This window comes from Scyliorhinus torazame, chromosome 22, assembly GCF_047496885.1.
Source record: "Scyliorhinus torazame isolate Kashiwa2021f chromosome 22, sScyTor2.1, whole genome shotgun sequence".
In the NCBI taxonomy this organism is placed as follows: Eukaryota; Metazoa; Chordata; class Chondrichthyes; order Carcharhiniformes; family Scyliorhinidae; genus Scyliorhinus; species Scyliorhinus torazame.
This window is the reverse complement of record NC_092728.1, coordinates 91,382,606-91,400,418: the sequence shown is the minus strand read 5'-3', so window position 1 is coordinate 91,400,418 and position 17,813 is coordinate 91,382,606. Positions and strand designations below refer to the sequence as shown.

General features: G+C 46.0%; 1 protein-coding gene across 5 annotated transcripts in view; it reads left to right on the top strand.

Annotated features, from left to right (window-relative positions):
- The window catches only part of rab14 (RAB14, member RAS oncogene family), a 59,170-nt gene that overhangs the window by 37,303 nt on the left and 4,054 nt on the right, over nt 1-17,813 (top strand). For all 5 annotated transcript variants that reach the window (XM_072488568.1, XM_072488567.1, XM_072488569.1 and 2 more), the window contains 4 exons: nt 682-859; nt 11,612-11,678; nt 12,724-12,811; nt 17,242-17,272. In XM_072488568.1, the coding sequence (XP_072344669.1) occupies nt 682-859; nt 11,612-11,678; nt 12,724-12,811; nt 17,242-17,272 (364 nt within the window). The remainder of the gene's footprint in view (nt 1-681; nt 860-11,611; nt 11,679-12,723; nt 12,812-17,241; nt 17,273-17,813) is intronic.

Here is a 17,813-nt window from a genome sequence, read left to right as displayed (position 1 = left end):
ACTAAATCCACTTTATTGTCCAAGCCATCACTTTTATTTGCTGGTATTACATGAGGTGGGGAGAAGACATTGCATAATATGTCGAAGAGCATTTCAAAAATAATTCCGATATAGTAGAATCTGTTAAACTGGAATCTGGATGCATCATATGTACTTTTTTTTTTTTGTTGTTGTTGTTTACTTTTGGCCTTTTGATCTGGGCCAGTCATATCTTTTGTGATGTTCCTCTGTTCCTGGCTGCTCTCTCTTGCTCTCCTCCCCAGAAAAAAAAACTATGCAGCCCTGGCATCTGCTCTGAGAATGCAAATTGAAAAGGGGGAAAAAATGAAACATTAAAGATTTAAGCCTAAATCTTGCTGTTTTCAGATGCCATTGTATTTTCAAATTTGGGAGGAAGGATTGCCGTATCTTTGAGACACCTAACACAAATTTCTTGGGTGTAGTTTGGCACAGGTACCTGAAGTTTAGGAAATGTACTTTACCAAAATATAAAATGTGCTTTTGTGCATCCGCATATACACCAAAACTAGGATGTACGAGATTCACACTCGCTGGCTGTGCAAAGATGGCTGAAGTAACTTTAGGTTTCAGAGTGGTAGTTAGTATAAAAATCTCCACTAATATAGAGATGCATTGCCTATAATTCCCTTCATTTAAATCTTTTTTTTTCTACTAACCTAGTTATGGCTGATTGTCCCCACACAATTGGGGTAGAGTTTGGAACCAGAATAATTGAAGTTAGTGGTCAGAAGATCAAGCTTCAGATCTGGGACACAGCTGGCCAAGAGCGGTTTCGGGCTGTTACACGAAGTTACTACAGAGGCGCTGCGGGAGCTCTCATGGTCTATGATATCACCAGGTAATTATACAAAACCATGCTTGATTTTGTTGAAATATTGGGCTCCAAATTCTAGTTGCCACATGAAATCAGTGTATTTGATGCTCTATGTAATAGTTTGAACAGATTGATTTTATTTTTAATTGTTGCGCTAATGCAGTTTTCCTGTTGATAGCTGACATTTTTCCTGAGGTGCATTTCAAAATTTACAGTGGGTTTTCAGCTTTGAATACTGAACTCCAATGCAAGCAAATAATCTAGTATTGTTAGAATTTGGACTTTTCTACTCACTTTGTCCCTCCCAATTGCTCTCCCCAATCCTCATTAGCCTAGAGGATAAATACATCTTGGGCAAAGGCTTTTGTTATGGGTGCTGTCTGCAGTGTTTATTGCAAGACATCAATCCTTTCAACATAGCATTTACCCGAGTTAAGAGCAAAGTAAAAGGAGTTCATGTATTCAAATATTGGTAGCTCTGTTCCTTAACAGTGTTGGTCTGCCCAGATTATACTTTGAAGGAGGTTTTGATCCAAAGAATGCATATACATTCTATGGAAATAATTTCCATTGATGCCAATAATTATTAAAACTTTCCCCAACCAGCCTAAACGGTAGCTTCCTCATTAATTAATTTCTTAATTTCTAGGAACAAGATCAAGATTCTTCATACTTCAAATCATCTGCATTGTTCAGTTTGAATATCTGCAATTTTTCTCTTATTTCTCCACTTAATAATTTGGATGCTGTTGAAAAAGGGCAGCACGGTAGCACAAGTGGATAGCACTGTGGCTTCACAGCACCAGGGTCCTAGGTTTGATTCCCCGCTGGGTCACTGTGCGGAGTCTGCACATTCTCCCCGTGTCTGCGTGGGTTCCCTCCGGGTGCTCCGGTTTCCTCACACAGTCCAAAAATATGCAGGTTAGGTGGATTGGCCATGATCAATTGCCCTTAGTGACCAAAAGGTTAGGAGGGGTTATTGGGTTACGGGGATAGGGTGGAAGTGAGGGCTTAAGTGGGTCGGTGTAGACTCGATGGGCCGAATGGCCTCCTTCTGCACAGTATGTTCTATGATCACTTGCCCACCTTTACATTTTTCTCTGAGTCTAGACAGTAAGTGTCAAGTCAACAATTGGCCCAATGGGACTTCCGGTGGCGGCTATGAGGGAGTAAGTCGCGCATTAGTTGGCTCTCGCTCCGGTCAGACTTTTGGACCTTTTCCCCATACATTTTCGAACTTTTGAGTGCTGGAGGGGAAAATAACAGCACTGTAGATCTGGATCCATACAGAATTGTATGGACTTAAGGAATAGAAGGGAGCGAAAACGGGCGAAGAAGGGGCTGATCAAAGGTGGTGTGGAAGTTCAAGTGGGAGGAAAGATGGCCGACGAACGGACCACGGAACGGACGGTCCAGACAGCACTGGACAACATGCTGAAGGTCATGAAGGAGAGCTTTGCAGTACTGAAGCGGGATAATTTTGAACCGCTTCAGAAAGCGGTCGAGCGACTGGACCAAAGGCTGGACGCCCAGGATAAGAAGGTCCAGGCATTGGAGAAGACAGTGGAGGAGCAAGCGGATTTCCAAACGGTAGCGGATGTGGAAATTAGAATGTTGAAGGAGCAACAATCAAGACTGGAGGATCTGGAAAATGGGTCTCGCCGGCAGAATCTGAGAATCATTGGCCTCCCGGAAGGGGCCGAGGGAGTGGATGCCACGGCATATGTGGCAGACATGCTGCATTTCTTCCCACGTCCGTTGGAGCTGGACAGGGCACACAGTGCAGGCGAGGCAGCCGCGAGGCGCGCCCCCCCCCCCTCCCCATCGGGGCTGATGGTGGTCAGGTTCCATAGGTTCTGGACTGATGCTGAACTGAGGACCCATGGACTCAAGTTGTAGTGTTTCAAGGGATGTTTGCATTTGTTTGTGGATTGCCTTACGTGTTAGCAATGTCTTTCGGCATGTTCTTTTACTTAAAGTTTGGGGTGTTCTTGTGTTTGTTTTGCCTGTTTTAAAGTTAAAGCCAAAGTCATGGTTATGGTTAAAGGTTAAGTTATTGGCTGCTGGGGGGCTGTACGGGGGAAGATGATCTGCTGACGAGGGAGGGAACTGAACCAGGTAACGGGGAAGAGGTCGGGGGTGGGAGCTGCCAAGAGGCAACATGAAATTCAACGTGGGCAAGTGCGAGGTCTTGCACTTTGGAAAAAAGAATAGAGGCATGGAGTATTTTCTAAACGGTGACAACATTCATAATGCTGAAGTGCAAAGGGACTTGAGGGTGAAGATGACGATCCTCCCGAGATTCCTGTATATTTTTCAGTGTCTCCCTATTTTCATTCCGCGGTCGTCCTTTAAAAGGATCAATAAAATCATCCTGGGATTTGTTTGGGCGGGGAAGTCCCCGCGGATAAAGAGGGGGATGCTGGAGCGGAATCTTAGCGAGGGGGGACTGGCGTTGCCCAACCTCAGCAACTACTGCTGGGCGGCTAACATAGCCATGATAAGGAAATAGATGGTGGGTACGGAGTCTGTTTGGGAGCGGGTGGAGGCTGCTTCGTGCAGGGGCACCAGCTTGGCAGCCCTGGTCATGGCAGCCCTGGTCATGGCTCCTCTGCTGCTCCCGCCGGCCAGGTACTCCACCAGCCCTATAGTGGTGGCGGCTCTGCGGATTTCAGGCCAATGGAGGAAGTATGCGGGGGATGTGGGAGCATCGGTCTGGTCCCCAATATGCGACAACCACCGATTTGTCCCAGTGAAGATGGATGGCGGGTTTCGAGCGTGGCAGAGGGCGGGGTGGGAAGGATGGGTGACTTGTTCCTGGAAGGGAGCTTTGCGAGCATGAGGGCGCTGGAGGAGAAGTTCGGGCTGGCAAGGGGAAATTACTTTCGGTATTTGCAGGTGCGGGATTTCGTACGTAGACAAGTCCCGTCCTTTCCACGCCTTCCACCAAGGGGGATCGAGGACAGGGTAGTTTCCAGGGGCGAGGTAGGAGAGGGGAGAGTCTCGGATATTTATAAGGAGCTTATGGGAGCGGAGGACACTGGGACCGAGGAACTGAAACTCCAGTGGGAGGAGGAGCTTGGTGGGTAGTTGGAGGGAGGAGTATGGGCAGACGCTCTGAGGAGGGTAAATGCAACCGCAACATGTGCCAGCTCTGCCTGATTCGGTTCAAGGTAGTTCACCGGTCCCACATGACGGTGGCCCGGATGAGTAAATTCTTTGGGCTGGAGGACAAGTGTGCTAGATGTGCGGGAGGACCAGCAAACCATGTCCACATATTCTGGGCGTGCCCAAATCTCGGGGTACTGGCAGGGATTTGTGGACGGCATGTCCCGGGTACTGAAAACAAGGGTGGCGAGGTGGCGATTTTTGGGGTGTCGGAGGACCCGGGAGTCCAGGAGGGGATAGAGGCCGTCGTTGTGGTCTTTGCTTCCCTGGTAGCCCGGCGACAAATATTGTTGGCCTGGAGGGACTCAAAGCTCCCAAAGACCAAAATATGGCTGTCGGACATGGCACGTTTTCTTGGCTTGGAAAAAAATCAAGTTCGCCTTACGAGGATCACTGTCTGGGCTCGCCCGAAGGTGGGAACCATTCATCGACTTCTTCGCGAGGAACTAATCGTCCGGGGGGGGGGGGGGGGGGGGGTGCGCAGCCATTCACCGACTTCTTCGCGAGGAACTAATTGTCAGTGGGGGGGGAGGTGGTGGTGGTAAAATAGTGTAGAGTATATTGTTACTGTTTACAGTGCCAAAAATACCTCCATAAAATTGTTTGTTTAAAAAAAATTGGCCCAATACTTTCGACACACGACCCTTAAGAGGTCGCTGTTGAGCACCAATCCTGGCCAGTTTTAATGTTCGAAAGTGTGCTAAGGTCCATATTGCCTCTGTCCATAATTTAGTCAGCTAGCTCAACACTGAACCTAGGATAGTTTTTAGATTTTTAGTGCAGCTGCGCTTGCAAGTTGTGCAACTGGGGCAAAAAGTATAGAAAAGCTAAAGATGTAATATAAACATTTTTTGTTTTATGCTGCATTTTAGTGGGCATTACTGCAGCAAGTTTTAATTTGTATAGTGTCTTTAATAAAATGGAACATCCCAAGGCACAGAGAGCTTAAAAATGTAGTGAGCCGTGCAAGGCGTCATTAAGTCAGATGAAGCTTGATCAAAGAGGCAAGTTTTAAGGATTGTCTTTTTTTTAATAAATATTTTATTGAAAATTTTTGGTCAACCAACACAGTACATTGTGCATCCTTTACACAATATTATAACAACACAAATAACAATGACCTATTTTATAAACAAACAAAAAAAATGAATAAATAATAAATAACAAAAATGAAAACTAACCCTAATTGGCAACTGCCTTATCACAAGTAACACTCTCCAAAAATATAATTTAACAGTCCAATATATAATTATCTGTAGCAACGACCTATACTGGTTCCTCCCCCCCCCCCCCCCCCCTCCCCCCCCGCGATCCTGGGCTGCTGCTGCTGCCTTCTTCCATTCCATCTATCTTTCTGCGAGGTATTCGACGAACGGTTGCCACCGCCTGGTGAACCCTTGAGCCGACCCCCTTAGAACGAACTTAATCCGCTCTAGCTTTATAAACCCCGCCATGTCATTTATCCAGGTCTCCACCCCCGGGGGCTTGGCTTCTTTCCACATTAACAATATCCTGCGCCGGGCTACTAGGGACGCAAAGGCCAAAACATCGGCCTCTCTCGCCTCCTGCACTCCCGGCTCTTGTGCAACCCCAAATATAGCCAACCCCCAGCTTGGTTCGACCCGGACCCCCACTACTTTTGAAAGCACCTTTGTCACCCCCATCCAAAACCCCTGTAGTGCCGGGCATGACCAAAACATATGGGTATGATTCGCTGGGCTTCTCGAGCACCTCGCACACCTCTCCTCCACCCCAAAAAATTTACTGAGCCGTGCTCCAGTCATATGCGCCCTGTGTAATACCTTAAACTGAATCAGGCTTAGCCTGGCACACGAGGACGACGAGTTTACCCTGCTTAGGGCATCTGCCCACAGCCCCTCCTCGATCTCCTCCCCCAGCTCTTCTTCCCATTTCCCTTTTAGTTCATCTACCATAGTCTCCCCTTCGTCCCTCATTTCCCTATATATATCTGACACCTTACCATCCCCCACCCATGTCTTTGAGATCACTCTGTCCTGCACCTCTTGTGTCGGGTGCTGCGGGAATTCCCTCACCTGTTGCCTTGCAAAAGCCCTCAGTTGCATATACCTGAATGCATTCCCTTGGGGCAACCCATATTTCTCGGTCAGCGCTCCCAGACTCGCGAACTTCCCATCCACAAACAGATCTTTCAGTTGCGTTATTCCTGCTCTTTGCCACATTCCATATCCCCCATCCATTCCCCCCGGGGCAAACCTATGGTTGTTTCTTATCGGGGACCCCCCCAAGGCTCCAGTCTTTCCCCTATGCCGTCTCCACTGTCCCCAAATCTTCAGTGTAGCCACCACCACCGGGCTTGTGGTGTAGTTCCTCGGTGAGAACGGCAATGGGGCTGTCACCATAGCCTGTAGGCTAGTCTCCCTACAGGACGCCCTCTCCAATCTCTTCCACGCCGCTCCCTCCTCCTCTCCCATCCACTTACTCACCATTGAAATATTAGCGGCCCAATAATAATCACTTAGGCTCGGTAGTGCCAGCCCCCCCCTATCCCTGCTACGCTGTAAGAATCCCTTCCTCACTCTCGGGGTCTTCCCGGCCCACACAAAACCCAGGATGCTCTTTTCAATCCTTTTAAAAAAAGCCTTCGTGATCACCACCGGGAGGCACTGAAACACAAAGAGGAATCTCGGGAGGACCGCCATCTTAACTGCCTGCACCCTCCCTGCCAGTGACAGGGATACCATATCCCATCTCTTGAAATCCTCCTCCATTTGTTCCACCAACCGCGTTAAATTTAACCTATGCAATGTGCCCCAATTCTTGGCTATCTGGATCCCCAGGTAACGAAAGTCCCTTGTTACCTTCCTCAACGGTAGGTCCTCTATTTCTCTACTCTGCTCCCCTGGATGCACCACAAACAACTCCCTTTTCCCCATGCTCAATTTATACCCTGAAAAATCCACAAACTCCCCAAGTATCTGCATTATTTCTGGCATCCCCTCCGCCGGGTCTGCCATGTATAGTAGCAAATCGTCCGCATACAAAGATACCCGGTGTTTTTCTCCTCCTCTAAGTACTCCCCTCCACTTCTTGGAACCCCTCAACGCTATCGCCAGGGGCTCAATCGCCAGTGCAAACAATAATGGGGACAGAGGGCATCCCTGCCTTGTCCCTCTATGGAGCCGAAAATATGCAGATCCCCGTCCATTCGTGACCACGCTCGCCATCGGGACCCTATACAACAGCTGCACCCATCTAACATACCCCTCTCCAAAACCAAATCTCCTCAACACCTCCCACAAATAATCCCACTCCATTCTATCAAATGCTTTCTCGGCATCCATCGCCACTACTATCTCCGTTTTCCCCCTCTGGTGGGGCCATCATCATTACCCCGAACAGCCTCCGTATATTCGTGTTCAGCTGTCTCCCCTTCACAAACCCAGTTTGGTCCTCGTGGACCACCCCCGGGACACATTCCTCTATTCTCATTGCCATTACCTTGGCCAGGATCTTGGCATCTACGTTTAGGAGGGAAATAGGTCTATAGGACCCGCATTGTAGCGGGTCCTTTTCCTTCTTTAAGAGAAGCGATATCGTTGCTTCAGACATAGTCGGGGGCAGTTGTCCCCTTTCCTTTGCCTCATTAAAGGTCCTCGTCAATACCGGGGCGAGCAAGTCCACATATTTTCTATAGAATTCGACTGGGAATCCATCCGGTCCCGGGGCCTTTCCCGCCTGCATGCTCCTAATTCCTTTCACTACTTCTTCTACCTCGATCTGTGCTCCCAGTCCCAACCTTTCCTGCTCTTCCACCTTGGGAAATTCCAGCCGATCCAAGAAGCCCATCATTCTCTCCCTCCCATCCGGGGGTTGAGCTTCATATAATTTTTTATAAAATGTCTTGAACACTCCATTCACTCTCTCCGCTCCCCGCTCCATCTCTCCTTCCTCATCCCTCACTCCCCCTATTTCCCTCGCTGCTCCCCTTTTCCTCAATTGGTGTGCCAGCAACCTGCTCGCCTTCTCCCCATATTCGTACTGTACACCCTGTGCCTTCCTCCATTGTGCCTCTGCAGTGCCCGTAGTCAGCAAGTCAAATTTCTACATGTAGCCTTTGCCTTTCCCTGTACAGTCCCTCCTCCGGTGCTTCCGCATATTGTCTGTCCACCCTCAAAAGTTCTTGCAGCAACCGCTCCCGTTCCTTACTCTCCTGCTTCCCTTTATGTGCCCTTATTGATATCAGCTCCCCTCTAACCACCGCCTTCAACGCCTCGCAGACCACTCCCACCTGGACCTCCCCATTATCATTGAGTTCCAAGTACTTTTCAATGCACCCCCTCACCCTTAGACACACACCCTCATCTGCCATTAGTCCCATGTCCATTCTCCAGGGTGGGCGCCCTCCTGTTTCCTCCCCTATCTCCAAGTCTACCCAGTGTGGAGCGTGATCCGAAATGGCTATAGCCGTATACTCCGTTCCCCTCCCCTTCGGGATCAACGCCCTTCCCAGCACAAAAAAGTCTATTCGCGAGTAGACTTTATGGACGTAGGAGAAAAACGAGAACTCCTTACTCCTAGGTCTGCTAAATCTCCACTGGTCTACACCTCCCATCTGCTCCATAAAATCTTTAAGTACCTTGGCTGCTGCCGGCCTCCTTCCAGTCCTGGAGTTCGACCTATCCAGCCCTGGTTCCAACACCGTATTAAAATCTCCCCCCATTATCAGCTTTCCCATCTCTAGGTCCGGAATGCGTCCTAGCACCCGCCTCATAAAATTGGCATCAACCCAGTTCGGGGCATATGCATTTACCAAAACCACCGTCTTCCCCTGTAGTTTGCCACTCACCATCACGTATCTGCCCCTGTTATCCGCCACTATAGTCTTTGCCTCGAACATTACCCGCTTCCCCACTAATATAGCCACCCCCTGTTTTTCGCATCTAGCCCCGAATGGAACACCTGCCCCACCCATCCTTTGCGTAGCCTAACCTGGTCTATCAGTTTCAGGTGCGTTTCCTGTAACATAACCACATCTGCCTTAAGTTTCTTAAGGTGTGCGAGTACCCGTGCCCTCTTTATCGACCCGTTCAGCCCTCTCACGTTCCATGTGATCAGCCGGGTTGGGGGGCTTCCTACCCCCCACTCTTGTCGATTAGCCATCCCCTTTTTCCAGCTCCTCACCCGGTTCCCACGCAGCTGTGTCTCCCCCAGGCGGTGCCCCCCCGCCCATCCCCTCCCATACCAGCTCCCCCCTCTCCCCAGCAGCAGCAACCCAGTAATTCCCCCGCTAGCGTAATTACTCCCCCCATGTTGCTCCCAGAAGTCAGCAAACTCTGGCCGACCTCGGCTTCCCCCCGTGACCTCGGCTCGCACCGTGCGACGCCCCCTCCTTCCTGCTTCTCTATTCCCGCCATGATTATCATAGCGCGGGAACCAAGCCCGCGCTTCTCCCTTGGCCCCGCCCCCAATGGCCAACGCCCCATCTCCTCCACCTCCCCTCCTCCCCCCATCACCACCTGTGGAAGAGAGAAAAGTTACCACATCGCAGGATTAGTACATAACTCCTCTTTCCCCCCTTTTTAACCCCCCTCTTCGCCCCACCACTTTGTTCAAACGTTCTTTTTAATAGCCCGCTCATTCCAGTTTTTCTTCCACAATAAAAGTCCACGCTTCATCCGCCGTCTCAAAGTAGTGGTGCCTCTCTCGATATGTGACCCACAGTCTTGCCGGTTGCAGCATTCCAAATTTTATCTTTTTATGAAGCACCGCCTTGGCCCGATTAAAGCTCGCCCTCCTTCTCGTCACCTCCGCACTCCAGTCTTGATAAACGCGGATCACCGCGTTCTCCCATTTACTGCTGAGTTTTCTTTGCCCATCTAAGGACCATTTCTCTATCCTTAAAACGGAGGAATCTCACCACTATGGCTCTGGGAATTTCTCCTGCTCTTGGTCCTCGCGCCATCACTCGGTATGCTCCCTCCACCTCCAACGGACCCGCCGGGGCCTCCGCTCCCATTAACGAGTGCAGCATCGTGCTCACATATGCCCCGACGTCCGCTCCCTCCGCACCTTCAGGAAGACCAAGAATCCTCAGGTTGTTCCTCCTTGCGTTGTTCTCCAGTGCCTCCAACCTTTCCACACATCGTTTCTGATGTGCCTCATGCGTCTCCGTCTTCACCACCAGGCCCTGTATGTCGTCCTCATTCTCGGCTGCCTTTGCCTTCACGACCCGAAGCTCCCGCTCCTGGGTCTTTTGTTCCTCCTCTAGCCCTTCGATCGCCTGTAGTATCGGGGCCAACAGCTCTTTCTTCATTTCCTTTTTGAGCTCTTCCACACAGCATTTCAAGAACTCTTGTTGTTCAGGGCCCCATGTTAAACTGCCACCTTCCGACGCCATCTTGGTTTTTGCTTGCCTTCCTTGCCGCTGTTCTAAAGGATCCACTGCAATCCGGCCACTTTCTCCTCCTTTTTTCATCCGTATCCAGGGGGGATTCCCTTCTGGTTTACCGCACAGTGTTTTTAGCCGTCAAAATTGCCGTTGGGGCTCCTATCAAGAGCCCAAAAGTCCGTTTCACCGGGAGCTGCCGAAACGTGCGACTCAGCTGGTCATCGCCGCACCCGGAAGTGTCTTAAGGATTGTCTTGATGGGCAGCAAGATGGAGAGGAGTAAGAGCTTTGCCCCAGGTAACTGAAGGTGCAATGACCAATGATTGGGTGACTAAAATCTGATGTTCAAGAGGCCAGAATTAGAGAAGAGCATATATCTCAAAAGGTTTTGGGTTGGAGAAAGTTGTGGGTGACTTTTTGGATGGATTTTAGCACAAGTTGCAAATTTTAAAGTTTGAGGCATTGCTTGACTTGGGAGCCAGAAGGTGAAGGTAAATCTGTGGGTTGAGACTTGGGGAGCAAAATTTTGGATGATCAAGTACTTGAGGATTGTATGTAGAAGAGCAGCCAAGAGTGCTTTAAATAATCCAGTCGAGAGGAAATGACCGCATGAATGAGGGTTTTATCAGATGAGCTAAGATGGGCGTGTTATGGAGGTGGAATGATCTTAGCAAGGAAATGAAGGCAGAAGCTCATCTTGGTCAAATGTAATACCAAGGTTGCAATCCGACTGGATTAATCGCGGACTGTTGCCAGGGAGAAAGAGATGGAATCAATAACTAAGTAACTGTGTTTGTAGCAGGACTGAAAAGCAATTACTTTAATCTTCTGAATATTTAATTGGAGGAAATTTCTCATCCAGCCCTGGACATTGGCTAAGTAGTCTGATAATTTAGCAAGTGGAGGAGTTGGGAGAGATGGTGGTGAGGTAGAGCTGGGAGTCATCAGCATACTGCAGAATGCCTCCAGTTTGGTGTGGCTTGCATAATGTGAGCAATAATCTTCTTCATGTCTCCACTGTGCGAAGGTGTGCATGCAAGAGGTAACCCTTACATGTGTGCACAAGATATCTTCATAAAGATATTGGGATATCCCACACTTGGGATTCTAATATTTAATTCTCCTTTTTAAATTTAATAAGAGATGACAGCCTGCATATATTAATTTTAAGTATGCTGTTGAACTATGAAATTGAATAATGCTTGTCTATTAGTTGTAATCTCCCTATCTTTTTCTTAGGAGAAGTACTTATAACCACCTTAGTAGCTGGCTTACAGATGCAAGAAACTTAACTAATCCAAATACTGTAAGTTAAATGGCAGGTAACAGGAGATGTGCATCTTATGGTTTTAAAGTATTCACTCTCTGTTTCTCTCTTTCACTTAGCAGATTTCATTCTTTATAACCTGAAGTCTGTACCATTCACTGTGTCTCCTACTGAATTGGCATTGCCCAAGTTGCATTGTGTTCTACTTTGCAATGCCCCTTGGGCCATTATCTGGTCTGTTGTCCCCACCAACTCTTGAAATGACTGTTGTCTTGTATTTAAATAGCTCAAAAACTGAATTTGAGTCATGCAAAAGAACTGATTGTTGCAAAGCTCCTTTTGTATTGCAGGAGTTGATTTCCAAATTTGTTTTTTTTCGATTCAAGTCTGAGTTACCACCAAACTATAAATGGATTTTGAAACTTAAGCTGAAAGTCGAGTCCTGGGAATCTGAATTAAAAGAAAACATAAGGCAGCTCCAGATTCTTGTGCTTTAGTAGTCTGGTTTTCTTTAGCAACTAACTTTTGGTGAGCTTAAAACCATTGACAATTGAAGCTGATGGGCCCAACCCACAAATAATGGGGTATGTTTTGAGCAGCCAGCCATTGGCATAGAAAGTGTGTTTGGATCAAATGTTCATATTGAATAAATTTGAGTTTTAAACCAGCCGAAGAGCTTGATACACATGCAACATCTTTTAGGATGAAAATGTGCAGAAGCTTTTCGAGCTAAATTTTAGGGTTGACCCCCATTCTGGTGACCGAACACCTGTGAGCTTGCCATCTTCCTATCCCAGATGTGTAAATTGTACAAAGTTCATTTTATCTGATATTAATTGTAAAATATTCATGAAATTTTGGTGTGTACGTGTGTAAATTTTTACAGTATAGTAGTGCTGCAGTATTGTTTTGTTATCAGTACATCTGTTTAAATCAACTTCTGTATTGAGGCACAGTTTTAACTAAGCAGGCATACAGTTTATAGTTTTAAAAAAAATTTGGTTGTGAAGCACTTGAACCTATGTGGGCATATTATGGGCAGAAATTGGCATCCTGGAATATTTACTTTTTTTTGTTCACACAGGTGATTATTCTTATAGGAAATAAAGCCGACCTCGAAGCTCAACGAGATGTAACGTACGAAGAAGCCAAGCAGTTTGCTGAAGAAAATGGTAGGTTTCCTGGCTGCAGAATATCTTGTTTGCACACTGAATTGGTCTGAAAAATAGCAGCAGGGGACTTCTGTAGAGAGGTACTAAAATTCAGGAGCATGATCTGAATATGTTTCTGGCCAAGGGGAATGAAATATGAATTATAATGAATTTCTTTTTTTTGTTCTAAAATTTAGAGTACCCAATTTCTTTTCCCAATGGGCAATTTAGCATGGCCAGTCCACCTAACCTGCACATCTTTTGGGTTGTGGGGGTGAAACCCACGCAGACATGGGTAGAATTAATTTCTTCTTAATTCCTTAATCTCCTGCAAGGAAGAGACTTGGGCACATTATCTGCTAATTTGAGTGGAGCTGTATTTTGGGGACTCTGACTAGTGTCTGCAGCCTGTCACAAGATTTAATACAATATTAAGTGACTTTATATTGATTATCATTACAGCGAGTTAATTCATAGCAATTTTCTTATCACTACTGGCCAACTTCAGTGGGGTATTTTGTATTGTGCCATTTAGTTGTTGCCTTTGAGCTGGTGTCTTCTCTGTCCAGGATTATGCTTTAATTCAGTGACATTGTATTGAATTCATGTTTTTTAAAAAACCTTATTCAGCCAGTTTCCACATTAAAAAAAGGCCTTGCCCCCATAAGTAAGCATAGTGGTATTCTAACTCTGGTTTAGGACAATGGTAGCTTGATATTAAAATGCACATGGAAGTTATCACTGGGTTGAAATGTTTCCAGAGCAATTATGCTCTTACTGTAGTTTAATGGTTAAACATTTTTCAAAGAAATACGCCTTCAAGGTTCGCGGAATAACTTTTGATGAAATAGTGAATGGGTTAAAAAACATTTAAATAAAATAATCTAGAGTCTTCCTGCTAAAACAAACTTCTCCATTGGACACTGCACAAGAAGTAACCAAATATGTTTAGGACATTATGTCTACTAAATAAATTGCATCATCATGATTTGTCAAGCATGAGATTTGACGGTATATACATGTTTGGTTTTGTGCTAGTGTGCTAGTCTCTATCTCTATCAATTCAGGATCTGGTTATAACTAAATGCAATCCATGTGGAAAGGATAGTGAATATGATGAGGTTTAGTCAAACTTTCCACTGTATCAAGCCATAGAATGTATAGTGGCAGCTTTATAACTGTATTTCATTGATTTTTCAAAAATGTATTTTTTTATTAAAATTTTTCCATTCTGGGAAAAAAAGCACATCCTCAAAAACTGATACAGTACAGCATGAATGCTGCTCCACAAATGAATATAGAAAAAGACAAGAGAACATTAACATAGTTGGTTCAGCTTAATCATTATGCCTGATGCCTTTTTTATATGAGAGTTTAATTTAAAAAAAAAAAGGACGTGTGAGTGTGGGGGGGGGGGGGGGGGGGGGGGGGGGGGGGCAGAGAATAGCAAAATGGTGCACACCCTCGCATACGACATGTTAAAGGCAGTGTTATGTAGCTTATGGAAAACTTTGTAGGAGCAAGTCAGACATTACGGAACCTATATATTTTAGATAGTGGTCCCATACTTTCAGAATGCATCCACTTTGGATTGGAGTATGCAGGTTAGGAGTTCCATTGTGAGACATTCCATGATTTTATGCTCAGAAGGAGACTCTCCGATAATCCAGGAGCAGAGAATGTTCTTCCATGCTGCAAATGTTAATATATTATACAGCCGTTTTTCATTAGCGTCAATTATCTTTCTATCTGGAAGCCCCAAGTTAAGAACTGAGGATCAAATTCTAAGACCGTATCGAATACCATCTCTAAGTACACCACACCAAACCCATTTGGATTTAATTTTGACACTGGACCAAACACAATGTGTGTAGACTCCCTTGACTACTTTGGTGTCAGCACGGGCATCGTGCAAGCATAGCTTGAAGATTCTCTTCGAGATTGGAGATGGCAATGTCATCTGCATGCTGACGTTCCATGAGCAATGTCTGCATCACTTTCTGCTTGGATTTCAACCTGGTTGAGGCTAGCTTTCCTTCCATCCATCCTGTAGACTGTAGACTATGTCCTGGGAAGCTTGCTCTTGATCAGTGAAGGATGATGGTGAAGAAGATGCAGAGAAGGGTGGGGGTGATGACTCATCCCTGCTTCACTCCAGTCCTCACCTCTGTTTCTGTCTTATTTCCATTGATGAGGCCAAGTCGCTGACATCTTGTCATGGAGGATATTGATGAATTTCTCTGGACAGCCAGCCTTTGACAGCCTTGGTCAGATCAAGGCCACGTAAAGTGGTTGATGTTGCTCCTGGCATTTCTCTTGGAGTTGCTGAGCAGTGCGATATCATGTCCACTGGTCAGAAGTCACACTGGCTTTCTGAAGGATTTCTTCAGATAATGGGAGAAGGCAGCTAGCAGGAATTCGGACAATGATCATTCTGGCACTGGAGAGTAGGGAGATTCCTCATTAGTTCCCAAAGTCCGCTTTGTCTCCTTTTCTTGAAGATAGTGGCAATGATGGCACCCCTGAGGTCAGCAGGAATTTATTCTCTTTCCACATTTTCAGCAACAGCTAATGGAGATGATGGGTGAACTCTCCAAGTTTTGATGAAATAGTGAATGGGTTAAAAAACTCGGTCCCAGGTCATGGCCTGCATGGGAAGGGGAAAATAATGGACAATTTTGCACAGGACTGGGTCACCTTGCTATGAACTAGGGAACCAACTCGAGGAAGGAGGGGGCTGGGGCAACAGAGCGCAGGACACAAGCAGAGCAGGCATAGGGGGGGGTCAGTTCGACCCTGGGAGGGGGGCTACCACACTAGCGGGAAAGCTAGCACCAGGAAGTATGCTTTTGACATACTAGCTTTGACATCATCTGGACTCAACGTTGGCTCTTTTATATCTCTAGTCAAGATATTGACAGGGTAGATAAACTATTTCCACTGGTTGGAGATTCTGAATGTTAGGCGACATAATCTAAAAATAAGGGTGAGACCCTGTTCAGGAGAGATGTTTGGAAGCACTTCACTCAGAAGAGTGGTAGACGTTTGGAACTCCCACGACACCGCATTTGAAGCTAGAACAGTTAAACCTGAGATTTTTGTTAAGCAAAGATATTGAGGGATATGGACCAATGACCGGTATATGGAGCTAGGTCACAGAGCAGCTATGACCTCGTTAAATGGCAGGACAGGCTTGAGGGACTGGATGGCCTATTCCTGTTCAATGCTATCCTCATTAAGTAATGTCCTTTTGCTTTTCAAAACCTGCCTTATCTGGTAGAGAGATACATTACATTCTTGCAGGCAGCCTTCAAGCTCTTGAGCTTTTACCGCAAATGAGAATTTAAAAACTGCACACCAACTTTCAGAATCCGTCTACCGTGGCATCTTTTCTACACTACTCGTGTTAATAAAATTAAATTTTAACAATCTAATACACTTGCATTGACGACCACACGAGTAGTCTTTTATCAATTGTTTTTAAAAACTTCTGAATCTCATTTTGGTCTTTTCTGCTCCAGTGGGAATTTAAAATTTTTTTTTTTTTTTTTTTTTTTTTTTTTTTTTTTTTTTTTTTTTTTTTTGAATACCCAATTCATTTTTTCCAGTTAAGGGACAATTTAGCGTGGCCAATCCACCTATCCTGCACATCTTTGGGTTGTGCGGACGAAACCCACGCAAACACGGGGAGAATGCGCAAACTGCACACGGACAGTGACCCAGAGCCGTGATCAAACCTGGGACCTCGGTGCCGCCAGTGGGAATATTATAATTCCAGTTACCCCCCCTCCACGGGTATTGGCTCTATTCATCATTGGTTCTCAATTGATTTTCTCTTGCGTTCATATTAAATTTGATCTGCCCATTCCAATACCAGTCTGTTCATGCCTTGCAGTGTTCGCCACGGTTTTTCAAACCCCTCCCCCTTCATGTTATCTAATTAAGATTCACTTCCCTGTGCTGATGGTCATATATAATATACGAATCAAAAGCGGTCTCTGTTGCAGCCCATTTCTAACCCTTCTCCAATCCAAGCATCAGCCAGTTCACTCTAACATCTATTCTTCCATGAGAGTGTCACTGCAAATCAACACTTATTGCCCTTGAACAGGTGGTGAGCTACCTTCTTGAAGCTCTGCAGTGTAGGTACACATACAGTGCTGTGAAAAGGGTATCTTGTTTTAGTTTGTCTTGTATTACTGTGGTGTGGCTAGTCTTCACTGGATTGCCAGTTGGCCCACTTATAAAAGAAGAGCTGTTAACAAGAGAGCAAGGCTACCACTTTGCAACCACACTACAAACCTATACGAGTAGTAATATGGGTGCTGTTTTACTGCTGCATTCTCTTCCACAAGAATTACAGCATAAATTGGAGACTTAATTTATAACCTTTAAGTCTTGCCTTTGTAGGTAGAATTTCCCTGCTAACATTTCACTTTGTTTTGCTACAGGTCTACTATTCCTTGAAGCAAGTGCAAAAACGTAAGTGTGCTTCTTCCATCACTGAAAGACAACTTGGTTTATGGACCTTTGAATAATTCCACTTAATTCAAGGCTTTGGTTAAAAGGGATTGTAATTTTTATTTTCCTGCTGCTGTTCCTGTCTTAGCCTATCACATGTCCAAGGTGTGTTTTTTTTTAACATAAAGCAAATTAATTTTATTGAGGGTACTTTAATTAAAAAAAAAAAATGTTTTTTAATTCTCCTCCATTTTCACATACATTTTCTCCCACATTTACATCCATCAACAATAAACAATAATCAGCAAGATATGTCAGTCCCCATAATAACAATGATCCCATCTACACACCAACCCCCAAACCTCAACCTGCATGTTTACATAAACAGATGACAAAAAGGAATCCGGGATTACCCGTAGTCACCCTTAATCTTACACAGCCCCCCCCCCCCCCCACGTCTCCAGCTCCTCCCGTCCATTGCCTCTTGTAAAACTCCTCCCCCCCCCCCCCCACCCTCGGTTCCTTCCCCCCCCAACTTTCCACCCCGGCTAGACCACTCAGA